The 21,311-nt window shown below is 40.0% G+C and overlaps 3 protein-coding genes across 6 annotated transcripts in view; 1 reads left to right on the top strand and 2 right to left on the bottom strand.

Moving 5' to 3' along the window:
- Positions 1-33: 33 nt before the first annotated feature.
- On the bottom strand, positions 34-1,237 carry ss18l2 (ss18, like 2). The gene is made up of 4 exons (XM_085410922.1): positions 1,077-1,237; positions 669-745; positions 501-585; positions 34-412 (listed from the first exon to the last, which is right to left on the bottom strand). The coding sequence occupies exons 1-4, from the start codon at positions 1,143-1,145 to the stop codon at positions 350-352; spliced, it is 294 nt and encodes a 97-aa protein (XP_085267048.1). The 5' UTR covers positions 1,146-1,237; the 3' UTR covers positions 34-349.
- Positions 1,238-5,265: 4,028 nt separating this feature from the next.
- On the bottom strand, positions 5,266-14,934 carry lsm14ab (LSM14A mRNA processing body assembly factor b). Its single transcript, XM_085424057.1, has 9 exons — positions 14,605-14,934; positions 13,834-13,997; positions 12,880-13,030; positions 10,659-10,841; positions 10,153-10,233; positions 9,679-9,858; positions 9,410-9,557; positions 7,555-7,795; positions 5,266-7,091 (listed from the first exon to the last, which is right to left on the bottom strand). The coding sequence occupies exons 1-9, from the start codon at positions 14,726-14,728 to the stop codon at positions 7,068-7,070; spliced, it is 1,296 nt and encodes a 431-aa protein (XP_085280183.1). The 5' UTR covers positions 14,729-14,934; the 3' UTR covers positions 5,266-7,067.
- Positions 14,935-18,981: 4,047 nt separating this feature from the next.
- LOC146678249 (transcription initiation factor TFIID subunit 4) overlaps positions 18,982-21,311 on the top strand; it is a 104,814-nt gene continuing 102,484 nt past the window's right edge. For all 4 annotated transcript variants that reach the window (XM_085423697.1, XM_085423932.1, XM_085423780.1 and 1 more), the window contains exon 1: positions 18,982-20,421. In XM_085423697.1, the coding sequence (XP_085279823.1) occupies positions 19,008-20,421 (1,414 nt within the window). In that variant the 5' untranslated portion in view covers positions 18,982-19,007. The remainder of the gene's footprint in view (positions 20,422-21,311) is intronic.

The following is a 21,311-nucleotide window of genomic DNA, read 5'->3' as shown; positions in this document are numbered from 1 at the left end:
ATAAAATCTGAAGAGACAAAAAGCACTCATGACTAGTGCAAATAAAATTTTATTTTGTTTCCAATTTTGTCCGCAGATATCCAGCTCGACCCTGAAATGGTTTACGTCACTGAAAACAGTTTTTTTGTTGTGAGATCATTCTCGACTGGCAGGGTGCTTTGAGAGGGCATTTTCTGCCAAGGCTAGAGACCTTTTTCCTGACAAATAACAGGAGGTGGATCCTTTGCTTTCATTGTCCATATCTCCAAGTTTTGTGAACTCCACCTTGGCAGTTTCTGTGCAATTATGCTGTCAAATGACCACAATCACATGCTTCTGAGGAAGAATGCAGCTGTCACAGAAACTGCAATCAGCTGCCCTCTGTGTGCCCATTCACAGCTGCTGCTGAAGCTGATGTGTCATTAGATGTGCACTAGAAACGAAGACAATAATAGAGCATTAGAAACAAGCCACCTCCATCCTCATTATTACTGCTGCTTCTGTGTCTGGGCTGTGTTTACATTTGATGTGGAAGCTGCACTGTCGGGACTTGCATCAGCTATGGTTGCCAGGTAGACAATGTTGCGATGCAGAATCTGTTGGTATCTGTTGGAAAATGGAAAAAAATAAATAACAACACTATGAAGTCAATCAACAGCATTAGTGGAGGAGAGGTTTGTGTAACTTACTGCACACACTCGACCGCGCGTCCTTTCTGCATGTACTCTGTAATGCATCTGATCAGTTGATCGTTTTCATCCAGTAACTGGAACAAAGCAGAGAATCCGGCAGGACCAGAGAGAAATTTAGAGAGCGTAAAGCCACTTACAGCAAAAAATGACAAAGGTTTTCACGGAGTATTGAACCATGTTAATTAGATAAGGCCCTACCACAACCACTTTTAACATTTTTTCTAAACCCGTCACCGGGACAAGTCCGTGTAAAAAGTCAACAGCCAAATGCGAAAAGGTTACCAATTTCCCCCCCAAATAAGGGTGAACGTATAAACCTGTTAGCAAGCTAATTGCTAATCCAAGAACGATCGAGACATAAAAACAACGTAAAAGCTTCTAAAATATACGTTCTTGGTGTCTTACCCTCTGTATCGTCTCTTGGTTGACTGTAGCTTTTCCTCTGAGTTTCTTTGGTACAAACACAATCGACATGTTTAATTTAATCCTACTACAACGATTTCGCTTTTACGACGCCAGCTGACCGGAGAGCTTCTTCTTCGTGGGACGTATTATGTTCGACTCACACACGGGGAGGCAGGCACAGCCCAGCGGCCGAGGGAAACGTCAGTGGCGGGAGCCGACCAAAGATGATATGTGCAGAAAGATGGAGCACTCCATTGCATCGAAGGCTGAACGCTAGATTAAAGAAGCTCGTTTCCGCCACTGAAAAGACGTACTATCGCATTGTTTAAAAAAAAATTAGATAACCTAAAAATTGTAGTTTTTAAGTCGAACTTTAAATAAATTAATTGAAATTTTGACTTAGGAATCCCCAAGTTTGTTGCAGGTTTTGATAGATTAACAATAAACTGGGGAGGAACTGTCAGGTGTTCAGCTTGATAAAGATGTCTTTCACGTGCATGTATGTGTATTTGCATATACACTCATTTGATTAGGTACTAGTGATGGGATTTCCGGCTCTTTCGGCTTGGCTCACTAAAAAGAGTCGGATTTTTCGGCTCCCAACTGGCTCTTCAGGTTGTTTTGTTGCTTTAATTAATTTATTATTAACAATAATATAAAATTATGCACAAAAGGAATTACTAATGTAAAAAAAAAGTGGTTTTATTTATATATATTTATATATAAATATATGCGGTGGCCCCTAGAGACAAAGCACATACACGTAAAAACTCCAAAAAGCATGTACAAATTCCAAAACACATTTCTAGCGTTAACTGACCTTCCAAAACAGAGCTACCTAGATCACTTAAATTGCACAATTGAAAGCATATGTGTATTGTTTGTGTATTTATACACAAGCATTCATATATATTCAAATAATTTTAAAAAAATGTTCATTTACCTGTTACTACCACACACCAAATCCGTTCGTTGGTACTTCCTGGCTTGTGTAGCCACTAGGTAACAAAAGCTCAACACTGCGCCTAGCTTTCTGGAGCACTTCTGTTGTCTTTTGTAAATGTCTTGGAGTTTGTACGTGCTTCTGAGTTTTTAAGTGTTTTAGAGTGTGTACGTGCTTCGGAGTTTGTACGTGCTATGGAGTTTTTAAGTGTTTTGGAGTTTTTACGTGTTTTGGAGTTTGTATGTGCTTTGTCTCTAGGGGGCCACCATAAATATACTTTTATTTATTCACTCCACATAAAATATAATAAATAAATCATATAATACAAAAAACAACTATTCACATTTCAATTTTTAACTATTTAAATTTTCAGCTTTTTCCTTTTAAACAAATTTTAAGTGAAACAACACAAAACACTGCAAACCACAACACAGTTAAATATAAATTAAATTATGAAAACAAAAAGAAGATGCATATTCTCTCTCATATGGGCCTGCATGAATAAACTTTTTGAATCCTTTATCATCTGCAACTGAAAATAGTTGTGGATGATTAGTATACCTTTCTAATGTGACGTTGTTGTCCCTGGCTCTCTTTCTTTCTCTCTCCCTCCAGCTCTGTTCCTGTGCTACTGAGAGTGTAACTACCGCCCCTCCCCCCCTCTTCCCACCGCAAAGCACAAGGCTCGCGTGCAGAGTGAAGCGGAAAAAAGTGCAAGAGAGAGGGTGAGAGACAGAAGGAAAAAAACCAAGATTCCCAATAAGGAGCCGGCTCGAGTCGTTCACTTCAAAGAATCGGCTCTAAGAGCCGTTTCGTTCGCGACCGACACATCACTATTAGGTATGCCTGATCCACTGTTTGTTTACCAAATATGTAACTAACACACACACACACACACACACACACACACACACACACACACACACACACACACACACACACACACACACACACAAAACAAAGACACACTTTAGAATGCTTGAACGCTCCTTGATAGGACCTACATGTGATATATTATAGTGCTTAAAAGGACCTTGAACTGACAGCAACCAAGAAAACATTGGAAAAGTTTTGATAGAGTTTTACAACAACAACCAAAACCATTTTCAAACGTTTCTCACCAATTTAAGAGCAAAAAAACACATTTCACCATGTCATGTGAAATATTTGAAGGGAGCATTTTGGGAAACCACTACAAGGTAGAAGCTTTTCTTGGAGAAGGCACCTTTGGTCTCGTAACCAAATGTCAAAATACAAAAACCAAGCAAGCAGTGGCTATTAAAATCAACAAGAGCAAACCTGAAATTTTGCAACAGGCAAGGTGGCAGGTATGTCCTCTGTGTGCAGCGATTCCTGGTACCATTGTGCAGACGATTTGGTATAGAGCACCCGAAGTTATGCTTCATATTCCATATAATGAAGCAATTGACATGTGGCCTCTGAGCCGGCTAGCTGTGGAGCTTGCTACAGGGTTGCCACTCTACCCTGGGAAAATGGATTATGATGTTTTAAAATCCATCACAGACACTCAGGGCCAGCCACCAGACTATATTCTAGACTGTAGCATGGCCACAGAATATTATTTCAGAAAAAACGACCACAGCGAACAGCGCTGGACATTTAAGACAGAAGAGCAATTTCAGTATGAGACAGGATACCAATCCAAGGACACTCGACATATAACACTGCAGCATCTTGATGACCTCAAACGAGTAATCACAGTTAGAACAGGACCTGAAAGTGGCACAGATTTATTGGTCAGCCTGATTAAACAGATGTTGGCCTTGCTTGCAAACCAGCGCATCAAACCCTTGGAGGTTCTCAAGCATCCCTTTTTTGACCCTGGCCTGAGAGTTCCCCCTGCATTAAAATGAGGAGCAGAGGGGGACACAAGTCTCCAGCATTGCTTCTTTGACCCCAGACAAAAGTGACAAAACCACAAGTAGGGGTTGGAAAAGGTAATCAACAGCAGAAATACAGTGCAAACAATGCAAATCCAATACTCCTTTAAACCTGATAACAACAGCTTAATATTTTAACAAAAAAATAATCAACTTGCTCCAATATTTATCACCTTGGCTTTTTTTTTTTTTTTTAATTTTCACTCCCTCCACCCCAACCAGTCACGGCAGATGGCTGTCCCTTCCTGAGCCTGGTTCTGCTGGACATTTCTTCCTATTACAAGGGAGTTTTTTCTCCCCACTGTAACTTAATGCTTGCTCATAGGGAATCCTCTGATTGTTGGAGTGGCCAATATTGTAGGACAGGGGTCTCAAACTCCAGTCCTCAAGAACTACTGTGCAGGCTGCAGGTTTGACAGGAAGAGTTGGAGTAAGAGAGCCATTGCTAAGAGGTCAGAATAAGGCAGAGAGGCTTGCCTGGGCCATGAAACACCACCATCGGACTACTGAAGACTGGAAGAAGGTATTAGGGACTAATGAATCAAAATTTGAAATCTTCAGTTCATCACTCAGGATCTTTGTACGCTGTCGGGTAGGTGAAAGGATGGTTCCACTGTGTGTGGCATCAACTATCAAACATGGAGGCGGAAGTGTGATGTCTCAGGCTGTTTTGGACCCAAGAGCTTGAAAAAGAAGGAAACTGGACTTGTGTAAATTTGCAAAGATGTTTCATCTCTCATTCGATTTCCCAGGAATAATGTTTAAATTGTAGATCATCCTTTGTTTTATTCTTTATGCTGCTGTAGTAGTAATTTTAATTGCAAGATTAACTGAAATGTCCTAATTACCAAAGAAAGTCATGTCTCAAACCTATCAAGCTGACAGAATCTGACTTTAGATCAGCGGTTTCTGAAACAGCCCAGAGGATCTATATATTTGATATCTACCTAATCAGGTGAGCAGTGGGTGAATATTCTTTTATCATGATTTTTTTTTTAAAAATTTGATCTTTTATTGACCATCGTATCAAAGAAAAGCAAATCTGCATGTGAGTTGTGTGTATTTGCTATGTCAACCATTTTTGCTATTTATTGCTTAATAATGCCAATTGCTGTGCAATAATAATGTAAAGACTCCAAACTCCAAAAAGACTCAAATATGAGAAACCGTGTTAAGGCCTTTTTTTTTAATGTTCTAATAGGCAAGTTCTTTAAAAATACAACCTTACAGACTGCGCCCGTGAGTGTGTACAGGAACTTCTGCAACAAAGGATGACCTAGATGCAACTCACTGCAGGATTTGTGGGAAAAATGTAGGGTCACGTGGAAAACAAAAAACCAAGACGTAAATCGTACAACTCTTTATTTTATGTAAAAACTCCATTTTGCTTCTCAAGAAAACTATTCCTGTTTTACAATTCCAGTGACTGGAAGCAGTAGCAAACATATGAAAACATGTCAGTTGTGAATCGTTCAGTAATATTTTGTCTCAAATTTAATCCTGCTGGTTATTGAGAAAGCCCCTATAGAATGATGCTTTTTACGACTACCATGCAGTGATCGGCTGTCTGTGATTAATCCGGTTAAACGGCCCACTTTCACCTGAACTGTTCTGTTCTAAACAACCAAAGCTACGGGAAAGGATCTATTTCACCTTGTAGTGCTTTTGATACTTGTCTGAAAAGGTAACCTTTTCGTTAAAGGGAGAGCTGTACAAAAACCCACCACTCTGAAGGCACTCCCTAAAGCACTAAATCAGAGCCAAAAAGAAAAAGAGGCATCCCACCACATCCAGTTCTTGTCCCTTTGTTCAAAGTCAATAAAAATAAATTCACTTCAGAGAACAATCACACTGACCACAATGCAACAAGAGCGCTACAAACAAGCTGGAAGGCTGACACCTATCAGCATCGCTGTCATTTGTTTGAACATATGCTTTGAGACATCATTTAATCCACAATATTTCCCATTTTCAGTAAATAATCTGACACAGCTGAGTGTAGTAACAGTAGGGAGGGTGGGGGAGACGACAATTCAGAGGACAACACTGTAAGACAATTCAAAAGTAAGCTGAAATTAACAGAGGACTCCACATGTTTGGGACATTTAACAGGTACTTAAATGATAACACATACTTCTGGCAGACAATCAGTTTAGCTCAAACACGTCATTGTTTTGGGTTTTTTGTCAGTTTTAACCTGTTTAGGTGTCCTTCCCTACAGGAAAAACAAAACACCTTCTACAGATTTTACTAATAATGAATATTTCCTCAAAAAAGGTACAAATAACAGGAAACTGTTAAAAAAAAAAAAAATTTAAAAAAGAAATACGGCAGTCAACATATACATCTATACCTAATATGCTGTAAACTGCATATATCAAATGAATGGCTGCACTAGGCTGCCAACCTAAAGCTGAAAGAATTCATCTGATTTATGAGGACTGACTGATCTACTTACTGAATACATACGTCTTAAAAACTAGGAGGGACTGGGGTTTTTTTGGTGGGCAATAAATTTGCTGTGGAGCAGGAAGAATAAAATGAGATCAGAATACATTCAGTAAAGTTCAGATTTTTGCTTTTTCAGCTGGCTTTGATCTCACTACATTTGAGAATGAATTAATGAAAAATAAAATGCTTAAAGTCGAGAAAGGATACTGAACACATGCGTCTGAGAGGAGAAAAAAAAAAGTGCAACAGGTGATGCATTGAATTTTGGTGTCAAAGAAATATATCAAACGGAGTCGAGGGGAACTGAAAAAAGATAAAATAAAGCTATCGATCACACCGACTGTGATCCGCTCACAGTATCAGAGGGCACTCTGGATACAGCATTCAATATCAAACAATACTGTAAATTAAGAGAACAAACTCCAAAACATGGTATATTTACACGTGTTCCTGTCCATCCGGTGACTGCTTATCAAACTAATATTTCTGGGGCAAAAAAACTAAACAAAAAACAAAAAGCCTCATTGTGAAGCTGAGAGAGGGAGCGGCACTCTCACTGCCTGAACAGTCCACCGTGGTGCTGGTGACCAACAAGATGTCTTCATTTTTTGTCTGTTGAATGCTGAGAAAATTTGTAGGATGAATATAATTTCATGATGACTGGCTACCATTCATCGTGGATCCATCACTGCAGTACTACGCAGCCACCTTGTTCTCCTTCTGCAAAAATGCAAAACAAAAGTTAATCATTTCTTCCAATCTGCTTTATTTGCTAGGAAAAAAAATACATGTGAGATCTTCAGAGAGCATAAGTGATGGACACAGCCTCGATGACACCTCACTGTTGAGCAAAAATCCTGGTACGATGCCTTAAGATGAACATTTTTGCTGTCATGATAACTGAAGAGCGAAGTCAAATGAAACTGGACTTTCACTCTTAGAATGGCCATATTTTACACAATGAACTTAATGTTTCAGACAATGTCCTTAAACTAGTGAGTTCTCAAGCTCATTGGGAAGGTGCCTACTGATATACTGAGTCTTTGTTGCTCACTGACCCCTACAAGACCACAAGGGTGGCCACTGAACAGAACACAATGCACTAGTAAATTGCAATTTACTTTTCACATCTGGAAGCTAAGTCCATCTTATACCGTCTATAATGAGTTCATAAAGGATTTACCCTGTATTCGAAATCAGAGAAATCCCGGCCTCCTCTGCCACCTCTGAATCCGCCTCTGAATCCAGGTGGAGCACCTCGGGGTGGTCCGAAGGAGCCTCTGCTTACCGGTCGCCCTCTGCCTCCACGAGGCCCCATGAAGCCTCGACCGCGGAAACCACCTCTTCCTCGGTTGTGCCTCAGAGGGATGCCGAATGTCTCAGCGTTCATTCGTCTCTCTTCAGCCCAGGTTGGCCTACGATCCCTGAGACACAGACATCAATAAGGATACAGATTTTTTTTTTTTTTTTTAAAGTCACATGAAAATAAATTTACACGACATAAAGCGAGGCATCACAGGCTAACATGAAATTTTTTTAAATCAAAAATTCATTAGAGAGTGAACAAACCAAGCATTAAGAACTAAAAAAAAAAAAAAAGCGGCTGTACATTAGTGAAGTTCCAACTTTGAGCAGATGACAGAACATTAAAAAGTTGTTTTTTTTTGGATTTTCCTGCACACACGAAAAACCCAAACATCTTTAGTGCTTCAGTGGGCGGCAATGGATGGACTAGTAGCAATTCGGTGTCCCATTCACATGCGAAGCCTCGACTAACATAGAAAAATTCTCCCTTTGGAAAAACCTCTTTCACTTGTTTTATTGAAAGAGATAGAAACAAAAGTCTTTCAGCGTATTGATTAAATACAAAGCATAGTTTATGCAGAGGCAGACTGCAGAATCTCCAGAGGGGCACAAAAAACACAGATTCTGACCTTTTTTTTTTTTCTTAAGTGCAGCTCTACACATCTTTGAAGAACCTTGCTGACAGTTCACATGCCAAATCTGCTTGTTGTGTAAATCTCGATTTTTTATTTTATTTATTTTTTTAATATATATAATCTGGCCGGGCTGAAAACACAAGTGTATCTTTTTAAATCTATTATGACTACATGTGAGACTTCACATGAGAGATATAGACGGTGCAACTCTCAGATAAAATGAAGTGCTCTGTGACTTTCTTTTTTCAGTTTCTATTAGGGCTGCTCAATTAATCGAATTTTAATCTCGATTACGATCTGGGCTTTCAACGATCATTAAAAATGACTGAGCCGATTATTAGTATTAGTACCAAACGACTCACGGACCGGTACCGGTCCGAGGCCCGGGGTTGGGGACCTCTGATTAAGAGGACCCGAGAGAAGCTCGGAAAGCTAAGCACAAGTTATTTGGAGAGGAGAGTGACTGCTGTTGATTGAAAAGAGAGGTAAAAAAACAAAAAACAAAAACCTTTAGTGGTGTGGAAACATTATGGGTTCGCGGAGTCAGACGTGACTTAAGTAGACATAGTGTGTAAACTTTGCTACAGTGTCGTAGCTGCACCACAGAGCAACACTGCAAAGTTCACTAAACATAGATGTTTACATTTTTCATATTGCAAACATTTGCACTGTTATCAGTATTTGCACACTATTTTATGACAATCTTTAAAGTCATTATTCAATACATTGTTATTGTTAAATAAATATCGTCAAATAATCGAGATCTCAATTTCAGTGAAAATAATCGTGATTATCATTTTTGCCATAATCGAGCAGCCCTAGTTTCTATTATTCATGTACCAGTCAGAGTTGCAACACCAGTTGTTTAGAAGACTGCAGCAGGTTCACTCTTATCAAAAGTGGTTTTAGATGCCCTGTTACAGGTCTGGGAAATTTTTGATTGCAGAATATTTAAAATTTGGTTTCCCTTATATTCGCTGAAAATAAATTCTACAGATGCGGTGACAAAACTTAAGTCACTCAAATCTTAACATGCCCTTGTGTAACTAATCCACCACAGAATAGATTAAAAATAAATAAATGGATGTATTGAGGTACCTGGTATCATCACAGGACAGGTTATCAAAGAAGGACTTTGACTTGTCATAGTAGCAGGTATTTATCACAGCCTCCTCTTCCTCAGCAGCACCTTCATTGGCTGGATGCTCTGATTCCTCTCCATTGAGTGCCTTTTCAGTTTTGTCATCTGTAGGAAGAAATGTTGTAAAATCAAACAACTTAAAATGGCAGAAATGTTCACATATGTATCATGGTATATTTAACCTCCAATTTTAGTTGCTGCAGTTTAGAACTTGTTTAAGTGGTACCTTTGAGTTTGAGCTTGTTCTGGAGCTCTTTGTCAATCTCGTCTTTGTGAAACTGGGCGTTGGCAGTCTCAAAGTCAAAGTCTTCGTCAAACTTCACTGTGCCATCCCTGCGCACATTTACTTTGCCTCTGCTGCGGTTTCCTCTTCCACGGCCACGGCGGTTAGAAGACTGAACACCAGCTGAGAAACAACAGAAACAAACTTAAGTATTAAACTTTAAAAAAGAAAAATAGTGCTTCCCACTTGATAAATTACAAAAGTACATTCTGAGGGAACTTTTGAGAATTGGCTGACGTGAAATTAGCCCAAAGCATTTCAGGAAAGGCACTGCCATCCCAACATGAATCCAATAAAGCTTTTCATTATATATTTAAATTTTCAAAGCTGAGTAGCTACAAAATAAAAAAGATGAACACATCAGTAAACAGCAGTAAGTGTTGTGGACATTACTGACTGAAGGTGCAAATTACTCACCACCTTGGCGCTTGTTGGGATCCCGGTTTTCAACTGCACCCTGCTCATTATCTGGCTGCGCTACCTTCAGAACCTCAGGAGCTGAACAGGAAAAGAAAATAGTCATCAATTTAACTTGGCAGGGCTTGGCACTGAGGAAGACAATAATATGAGCTTCAACTGCAGCATGGGTTCAGGTTTATTTGTATTTGTTAAAAAGAATAAATTCAGAAGTTAAACTCTAGTTTTTGGTTCTGTAGAGTAGCCACCTTGTTTATGACTTGCCTGATTAGGCTGATTCTCTATTAACAGCAGTATTTGATAGCCAGTGCTAAATTTTAGTTCTTTCCACACTAACAAGCTGATAATTAAAGACACCAGACAATTTGTATTCTTTACATCCTGTGGCTTTGCATTCTTAAAATAAATAAATAAAATGAATCAACATTACTGATTAATGTCTCTTTTGCTCTGTTATGAACTTACTACAAATAACTTTTTAAACCAGCCACAACCTACACTTTTACCTTTTCTCTGCTCCAGGAGGTCTGGAGGCTTCTGGATGCCAGTGGTGGTGGTTCTGGAAGCTGCTGCCCCTGTCTGACTCCGCTGTCCTGCAGGTGGAGCTGGGGCGGATGATGGTGGGGCCTTCACTGACTGTTCCAGGGTGGGACTCTTTCTTATAGAATCCAGCTGGGGACTAGTGCGTCCTGCAAACAAACAAACGGCAATTAGAAGCTGTTCCAAAGTAGCTGCTGTTATGGAGGGGGAAAAAAAAAATTCACATTAAAAGTGTTAAGTGAAAAACATACTGTCCATTAAAGTCCTGCTTGTGAAGGACTCCACAGTGTAAGCATTTCCCTTGTATTTGTAATAGATTTGTGTGCAGTGTAAAACATTTTTGGAGTATTTGTGAGTAAAAGTAACCTTCACCCCAGTCTACTTAAAATATATAATACACGGTAGTAGTGAAGATGATTCTGTCAGAGCTGAATGATAAGCTTCAGCTACTCACACACTTCCATTTTACTGGCAGTGGATGACACAGATGTTCACTGACAAAAAGGTAAAAATCCAATCTGTACATTTAGAGAAAAAATCTTCACCAGTTTATTAGAAGTATGATGCATAACTGTCTTTGCTGTTTCCAGTTCAAAACACAATAGGGATCAGGTGTGTAGCAGGAAACTCAAAGCAGCATGCAGCTGTGCTCTATTCAAATGAGCAGGAATCAGGTGTTGCTCCAAATTTGCTTGAGAAACAGATGTTTAGCTTGTCTGAGGTCACTACGTAGCATTTAGACAGATATCAGCAATGAAAGATTTAACTGCATCTGCTACATTTCCATCCAAGAGAGTGTTTGGACAGGTTTGAACTTGAAAAACCTAATGCTTTTTAATGTGGTTTAGGGCTGCTCGATTATGGCAAAAATGATAATCACGATTATTTTCACTGAAATTGAGATCGCGATTATTTGACGATATTTATTTAACCCTTTAAGACCTACTATAGAACCAAGTCCACCAGAGCTTATATTATTTTTTTTACATGTTGTAGTGCCATTTGTGGGAGCATTTCAAGTTGCTAAATAACTGTTATAGCCCATATTTTAATAATATGTATGCATTAAGTCCATAGTAACTACATTAATTGCAAAAAAGTGCAATAAACTACAAAAAAATTTATATTGTTTTTGTTTTGTTACATATATTTCTACTTGGAGAAATTTAAGAGGCTTATCCCTCAAAACTTTAAATACAAAAAAGTTGCAAAAAATAGTTTACAACAACAGGAAATTTATTTTGAGTGTCTTCATAGTTTTATCTTGGAGATACATCAATTTTTATATACTGCAGGAAAAACAAAAAAAAAACAATCCTATGATGCAAATTTGCAAAGAAAACAGCATGTGCATCAAAACAAACTATTTCCAGCAGTGCAAGCATCCCAGAAACTATTCAGAAAAGTCAAACATGACCAGTAGAGGTTTTTAAGGCCTACAAGTAAAAAACTACATTTCCACGAAAATGACGTCACTTCCGGTTTCGGCCAGGAAATGGCGGACATGCGACAGTTCGCGCTGACGTCTGTTTCACTGTGGGAAGTGTTACGAACAGCTGATCGGATCGGCAAAGCGTGTTTCTGGAATATTATGTTTTTGTTCCTGCAAGCACTTTTTATGCAATTTTTGCAAAGCTTTATGTGGAAGGAAACCGTGACCGAGGACAAGCTGATGGCACAAGATGTAAGTAGAACTCCTCCGGTTTCATATGCAAAACAAATTATTGCGCTAGCTTACGTGGTTCAGGTTCTACAGGGATTTAAAAATAGTTACACAAAGCGGAGCATGCTGCTCTGACCGGATTTAAAGGGTTAACAATGACTTTAAAAAAATAATATAAAATAGTGTGCAACACCACTGAAGTTTTTTTTTTTTTTTTTACACCTCTCTTTTCAACCAACAGCAGTCACTCTCCTCTCCAAATAACTTGTGCTTAGCTTTCCGAGCTTCCCTCGGGTCCTCTTAATCAGCGGTCTCCAACCTTTTTTGCGCCACGGACCGGTTTATGCCCGACAATATTTTCACGGACCGGCCTTTAAGGTGTCGCGGATAAATGAGGGAGGGGCTAATAATCGGCTCAGTCATTTTTAATGATCGTTGAAAGCCCAGATCGTAATCGTGATTAAAATTCGATTAATTGAGCAGCCCTAATGTGGTTGACTTGCTTATTTCACACAGCTCCTTACCAACTGCTCCAGTAGATCCAAACTGTTGAGAACCAATGGGTGCAACACCAAACTGGCTGTATGATGGGGCAGGAGCCCTGCTGAAAGGTGCATAGGACCCAGGAGCCTGGAATGATGGAGGTGCTGCAGCACTTGAGGATCCAATTGATGACTAGACAAACAAATATACATCCAGTTAAAAACATTACAAGACTTTTAAACATAGCTGTTGACCATGACTGAAAATACTATGATACGATTATAAATGTCTGATGCCTACATTTCAAAACAACAAATAACACAAAATGAATGGGCAACTGTTGGTTGGACACAAAGCTGTTAATAAACCTATGTACATCTTAGAAAGTGTTATCTAGAAGATAGATAAGATACCATATCTAGAAGGAAAAAGGCCTGACTCTACTTTGAATACACTTTATTTTAACAGACTCCTTTGTTTGTGAATCTGGTTTTCAGGGCTTCTACAACAAGTGGTCACTTTATTTTTTTGTTGCTTATTGTATTTTCTAATTGGTTTCTTTATTTTCTTAAAATGTGCAATAATTAAAAACATTGATAATCACTTATTTTCTGTAACAAAGAAAGAAAAAGCAGTAAAACAATAGTTGTCACTTTCTACCTGAATTTCTTTATAGTTGATCCTTGTAATACACAGGTGTTTGAAATAATGTTAACGATGGCCCTACAGCAAAGTTCCTTTAAAGCAAGCTTTGCAACTCAAAATGCCACTAGGCAATTATTTCAGTAATTATTTTGAATGATTACCTCAATTGCTATTATTTAATTATAAAATCACACACACAAAAACTCTACATACAGAATAATTAGTGAGTGTCTCTCCCTTATGTCTCAATAAAGCCATGCCTGTGCCACCATGAGCTAGCATACAAGAAGCCTTAAAGAAAAGCCTTTATACAGCTGTTTTATAGTAATGGAACGCACCAATTGACTTACTTGGACTATGGCAGGGTCCTGCGGCAGGGCACTGGTGGCTTTTGGTGGCTCACAAACTGTTAGGTCTTTAATATCACTTCCTCGGAAGATGATGTACTCAAAGACCTCATCCCGAGGAGGAATAGGCCTGTCAGTGGGCCGATCCTCAGTGCCAAAGGAGCGAACTGTAGGGAAAACTCACAGGTTAACTTACACGACTTTACTTTTATTAATTAAGGAGGAGAATTTCCTTGCGTTAAGAACAAACACTGTTGACTTCACATTAACTTTCAATGTTAGAACTGAATATTATGAATTAGCGTTGGAATAAAGACTAAAGAAAACAGACGCCTCAAGTTATATCAATTTTTGTTAACCACATTGTTCAAAAATAAATTCCACATAATATGAGCTCGAGATAAAGTTAGTACTCTTCCCATACGCACAGTCTACCAGGTCTTAGCGATACTGTCAGACAAGAGTATTATAATCAGAGTTTCTAAAACGCATGTTAAAAAATAAACACTAAAAAGAGCCAATAAGCCGCAATTAATGCTTTGACAAGGTATATCTGGTGGTAATTATGTGTCACTTGGTGCACATCATTTGACTTTACCACAATTACAACGTAAACAAAGGACTACAGCGCTTAACTATAGCGCCAGTTAGCTCTGTTGGCTAACTAAAAAGCTAACCAACAAAGCCAAATACCCTAAAAAATGCTGTTCTCCTTCGCTTAACACTTTTACGCTCTTTGAGTCTTGTATTCCCTCTCTGTGTGCCTTAACTTACCTTTAGCGAGAGCTACAGTCGAGTTTTCTGTGTCAATCGTGTACAAAATTCCTTCATAGCGGATCTCGGCCTTGGAGATGAGGCTAATTTTGCTGCCGAGGTACGGTGTCCCTCCTCCGCTCATCTTCGTCCTTTAACTTTATTTACACGCGTACTTCCGAAGAAAACGTTTTGTGTCACACGAAGCGTCGGATGCGTTCTTTTCAGACCTGCAGTTCTCAGACTACATAACATATATCGTCAAACGACACTATGAATCCCGCTCGCAACTGATCTCTACCACGACATGGCCGTTTTCATTTTCCTTCCCCTGCCGCAAAGGATTTTGGGAGATAGGTAGAGGCCTAGTCAACTAAAGTCGCCTCCTTTTCCTCTTCCATCCCTTCCACTGTTTCCTTTGCTTACAAATAGAAACGAATGATGTGACAAATATATTTTTAGCGGTACTAACATTTTCGATACAGTTTTGGCTTTTATTTTGTAATTATTATAATAACATTTCCTCAAAGGGATTAAATAAGTCACTAAATAAGGATACTTAATACAGGTTTGAAATTTAACCACACAATAATCTCACGATATTACACGAGATTACATCCGGAGGTTTAGAGCAGAAAATTTCGCAGCCATTAAACAGTCTACATTTTTTACGTGTCTCCCACAGCTGTGATGACGCTGTCCCTGCAAGGCAGTTCATTTTAAATGAAAAATAATAACAACGGTTATTTTTATTTTAACGTCAATGTCTTTAGGCAGAGGCTTCTGAGCAGTTATAGTTAGGCTAACTCAAACTAAATACTAATTGTGAAAACATTTTTACTTAACCACAAATAAACAAATAAACAAAAATCTAGATTTCTTAAAATAATCAGAATAAATAAAAAACAAAAAACAAAAATAAAGTAAAAAAACACCCCCCCCCAAAAAAAAAAAGGAAATGTCTTTAGCTTTAGCGTTTGATATTATGCCAATAAAACTGAAACTAGTTATTCCCTGGCCAAACAAATTCATAGTAATGTCGTGGTGATGTAATGTTGCAGTGTTGTGATTTATATTAAAAAATAATGCTTTCAGTTAAATTGAAGTTATTTAACGTTACTTATTGGGTGTTTTGTCTTGTTTTGGCAGAACATAAACTGTAGCTATAACTGTACAAAATGTACAAACATTTCAAAAAATTATAAGAAAAAAAACTCCATAATTATTGCTTATAATATTATTATTTTCCAAAGACAAAGAGGAGTTGAAAAGGGTGCAGAGAGAGTTGAGGGGACTGATAAGGAATGGGAAGGACAGCTACAGGCAGAAGATGGAGAACCAGCTTCAGCAAAACAACGGTGGTGAAGTCTGGAGAGGCCTCAGAACCATCTCAGGCCACAAACAGCAGAACTCTCTGCCTGGGAGGGATGTGAGGTGGGCGAATGAACTGAATCATTTCTTCAACAGATTTGATTCAACCATGAGACAGTCTACAACATCGGCTGCAGACTCACCCACCCCCACTGCTGCTGTTCCACCTCTGACACCTCAGACACTTCACACCTCCTCTATTCACCCTGCTCACTCCCCCCCACCCCCAACAACAGCATCCAATACACACTCAACACAAGGCTCCAGCCTGTCTCTCTCAACCACCCAGGTTAGGAGGGAACTGAGGAGGATTAATGGCAAGAAGGCAGCGGGCCCAGATGGCATCAGCTCGAGGGTCGTCAGGTCCTGTGCGGACCAACTGTGTGGGGTGATGGAGCACCTCTTCAACCTGAGCCTGAGGTTGGGAAGAGTCCCACAGCTCTGGAAAACCTCCTGTGTTGTACCAGTGCCAAAGACTTCACGCCCCAAGGACCTCAACAGCTACAGGCCGGTGGCTCTGACATCCCACCTGATGAAGACCCTGGAGCGGTTGGTCCTGGCTCAGCTTCGGTGCCTAACAAGCTCATCACTGGACCCACTTCAGTTTGCCTACCAGCCTGGCATTGGCGCGGATGATGCCGTCATTCACCTCCTACATCGTTCCCTCGCTCACCTGGAGACTGCTGGAAGCACTGTGAGAATCATGTTCTTTGATTTCTCCAGTGCCTTCAACACTATTCTTCCCTCGGTTCTGAAGGACAAGCTGGAGAACTCTGGAGTGGACCATCACCTCACTACCTGGATTTTGGACTACCTCACCGACCGACCACAGTATGTGAGGACTCAGGGCTGTGTGTCGGACAGGGTCGTCTGCAGTACGGGGGCCCCACAGGGAACGGTTCTGGCTCCGTTCCTCTTCACCATCTACACTGCAGACTTCTCCCACAATTCCACCCAGTGCTTCCTGCAGAAGTTCTCTGATGACTCTGCAATAGTCGGCCTCATCACTGATGGGGACGACAAGGAGTACAGAGGACTGACTCAAGACTTTGTGGACTGGTGCCAGCTGAACTACCTCCAGATCAACGCCAGTAAAACCAAGGAGCTGGTGGTAGACTTCCGCAGGCACAAGCATTCTCCACTGCAACCACTGAACATCCAGGGTATGGACATTGAGGCTGTGGACAGCTACAGGTACCTTGGTGTTCATCTGAACAACAGACTGGACTGGACTCATAACTCAGACGCCCTCTACAGGAAAGGGCAGAGCAGGCTGTACCTGCTGCGGAGACTCAGGTCGTTTGGGGTGGAGGGCCCACTCCTGAAGACCTTCTATGACTCTGTGGTGGCTTCTGCTATCTTTTATGGTGTGGTCTGCTGGGGCGGCAGCATCTCTGCTGGGGACAGGAAGAGACTGAACAGGGTGATCCGAAGGGCCAGCTCTGTTCTAGGATGCCCTCTGGACCCAGTGGAGGTGGTGAGTGACAGGAGAATGGCGGCTAAGCTGTCATCCCTGTTGGACAACGTCTCCCACCCCATGCAGCAGACTGTGACAGCACTGAGCAGCTCCTTCAGTGGGAGACTGCGGCACCCACGGTGTGGGACGGAGAGATTTCGCAGGTCTTTCCTCCCCACTGCTGTCAGACTCCACAACAAAGACTTTAACTGAACAAACACACACATCCACACATGTGCAATAACACTAAGTGCAATAATCTTTTCTGGCATCGTTGTATTTTTACTCAGTTGTATATAGCATTCGTATTCTATTTTTATCTTATTGTATATTTTTATTCTATTTTATTCTACTGTATATAGTATATTATTTTATTCTATTCTGTACAGCTGTGTACTGTATTTATTCTTATTGTATTCTAATTTTTGCGTCATAACTTTTGCACTGTCCACTTCCTGCTGTGACAAAACAAATTTCCCACGTGTGGGACTAATAAAGGTTATCTTATCTTATCTTATCTTATTTTAGTATTTAACTTTAAATATTACTGTACTTTTTACTAAAATTACTGTACTGTACTTAATATAATATACAACTTATTACAATCTTTCAATCTACAACAATCAAATACAGCTACCATATATATTTTTTTTTTAAAATTTTTATGGTCATTGTTGTTGTTATTTTAACTACTATAACAAAAATATTCCCAATTATTCCTGATTCTTTTCTCATAATTTCATTTCATTTCAACCCTGCACTGCCTTGCTATGTTGAGCCACTTTAAAGAATAATTTAATAATTTATTTATTATCATATTTATTATTAATATTTATTATCATATTTTAAGAAATTCTAATCTTATTATTGTATGTTGGATTAAAGACATTTTAATTTAATTTAATACTTCATATTTTTATTTAGTCATATTTTACCCAATTGTATTTATTTTTTATTTCATATTAGTTATTGCCAAATTTCTTTTTATTTGATCTAAGATACAATCCTAATGATTTAGGCTATTATTTTACAGATTGTGTTAACTTCATTTTTAACGGCTGTAAAAAAGTAATTTACTAACTGTTTGGATAATAAATGATATATTTCCCATCTTACCTTTTGCAAAGGTAAAAGAAAAGATGCACAGAAAAGGGAAAAACAATACCAAAATCAGACCTAATAATTATATAACTTCTGTGTAACTGCTTTGTTTCAGATCTGTTTTATTTATTCATTAACTTAGTAGCTTTATGTACATTATAACTGTCTTATATCGTTTTAAAATAATCTTTGCTTTCTTCCTGAACCTTTTTCTTATTTATATATCATTTTCTTTAAATATGGTCAAAGCTCCTCATATTCTACTTTGGGATGGCGGTGTAACTGCACGGTACTTAGTATGATTACTAATTAATACTCCGTGAAGGTAACACATAATAAATAGGATACAATAACCACAGACTTACGGCTACACCTAGGACGCCCCTTCCTCCATTTATACCCCCCTTATTTGATGACGTCAGATCCATTCCCACAATGCCTAGTAACACGCAGGCGCATTGTAAAAAAAATAGAAGACGGCTATCTGTGATCAGAGATGGCGGGCGCCTCCGACCCCCTGGAAGATATGCTCTTTTCGGAGGTGGATGAAAAAGCTGTGAGCGACCTAGTGGGCTCATTGGAGTCACAGCTTGCTGGACAAAGCAACCCGGCTGGTAAAGCAGACGAAAACGGAGGCGCTGGCTCTGTGGCCCCCGCTAACCATCACTTAGGAAAAACGCTACCAGCTCCAGTGAGCACCACAACACTAGAACAACAACAACAACAACAAGGACGCCGTAATAAAACTGAGATGCGCCAGGAGATCAACTCTAAAGACGTTAGCCCGGATAAGACTGTCACATCTCCTTCACCGGGCTGCAGCCCTTCTTTTGGCGAGCCTTCCACCACTTCGGGTGACTGTGTGAGCGCCACTAGCAGCGGCTCGCAATCACATGGAGCATCCATCACAACACTGACTGCATCTGGTGTGTCAACTTTGGCATCTCTGCCGCCAGCCAGCATCAGCACCACCACATCCAGCCAGGGCTCTAAGGTTACCGTGGGCACAGGTGAGACGTCGACGGGAGCAACCCCGCCGAGAAAACGCATAACGACGCCGCGGAGGAGCGCTTCGGCGCGGATAAAGAGTTTGAACGGCGCAGCTGTAACAACGCGGAGGAACAGCAACACAGCGGTGGTCGACAGCGTTAGCCAAGTGGATACGAGTGCAAGTACACCAAACTCTGGACGACCCGTCACAACCTCTATTAACACTTCGACGTTCACCTTATCCAACGCGAGCCTGCCTGTGGGTCAGTCGGCTATTGCTCTCGACAGGGGGACTCCTACTATTGCTTTGCATAGACTCCCGAGTCATATTGTTGCCAGTATAGCCCAGAACGGCAACGGGACCAGTGTTTCGGCCTTGGTCCAGCAGGGTGCTCGTATAGGACCCGTTACCTCTTTAGCTTCCCCGGGGAACCAAACCAAAATGGTCACAGACACTGGGGCTTCCAAAACAGACGATTGTCAGTCCAAAATTGTAATGTTAACCCAGTCTAGCGTTGTCAACTCTGTAGTAAATACTGTTTCCACTTCCTCTCCTCCTCTTCCTCCTCCTCCTCCTTCTACTTCTTCATCTATTGTCACACCAACAACTACTACAGCTGCAGCAACAACAACAATAACAATAACTCAGCCTCTGAACTCCATCACACCTGCTGCGTGTGTTACAGGGATGGCAACTAGTTCAGTATGTGGAGCTGGTCAGACCACATCGGTGACCACCACTATTACTATGGTTAGGCCAACAGCTCCCTCCCCAACACCTGCTGTGGCCACATCTGCACAGTCACAACCCCGTCCTGGACTTACAGCCCCACAAAGGATTGTAACCCCCCAACTGATTGTCAGACCGCCTCAGCAGCAGACCACCATTCAGCTGCCCCCTGGGTTTACCATCCCACAAGGTAAGGTTAGCAGGAGGGCTAACAACCAAGCCAGAGAATCCTGGTTGTGGTTGTTAAAAGGGCTCGGTGTGTGTTGGACTCTCCCATAATAGAAGATTGTGTGTGACATCCTCCGGATTTTCCCTGGCTCAAAATAGGCCTTTGGGCATGAATAATCTACATATATGTATGGCAAGGAGTGTTGTACCTTACATAACAGAAGTTTGTGGATTTCCATGTTATTTCTGATCATTTGCTAAATAAATCTGTGTTTTATGTTTGACTAAATGTTTAAGTAAAATATTTTCATTACAGTCCTGGTGATTTTCATTTACACAAAGGTCAAAGTCAAAATTTTTTGGAAACAGGAAAAACCCTGATTTTCTTGTTTGGTTTGTTTGTTTGTAATTGGAAAAAAGATAAAACCGGGGTGAAAAAGACAGAAATCAAAGTATTTATACAGATAGATGCAATAAGCACAAACACCTTGTGTGTGTGTGTGGTAAACCTAGAGCAAAAAACATCAATTTAAATGTTTATTTATGCAGGATAATAATAGTACACTGAAGATGAGTAGAATCACAAAAGACCTCTAAGGAAACTTTGAGAGGCACAGAGAAATGCTTTGGGCAGCTCTAGTGTGCAGACAGTGGCCACTGATGCTTTGAGACTGCAATATGTTGTCAAAAAATATTTGAGTAGATATTGTTTTTTTTATGTAGCTAACTTTTGTTATTACAACAACAATTCAGTAGTCCAGGATTCCAGTAGTTCAAATTATAGCTTACCCAATAGATGAGCCATATTTATATCCCTTATTTAGCTGTTATATTTTAAACAGTGTAAATTCAATAGAAGCTCATATTCTGTACTTGTAAAGGGGCAGGTAATAACAGAGGAAAGTGGTCATA

This window comes from Rhamphochromis longiceps, linkage group LG1 (assembly GCF_057381845.1).
Source record: "Rhamphochromis longiceps isolate RC_006_pf linkage group LG1, R_longiceps_female_GT1.1, whole genome shotgun sequence".
NCBI lineage: Eukaryota > Metazoa > Chordata > Actinopteri > Cichliformes > Cichlidae > Rhamphochromis > Rhamphochromis longiceps.
This window is presented reverse-complemented; position numbering and strand designations above follow the sequence as displayed.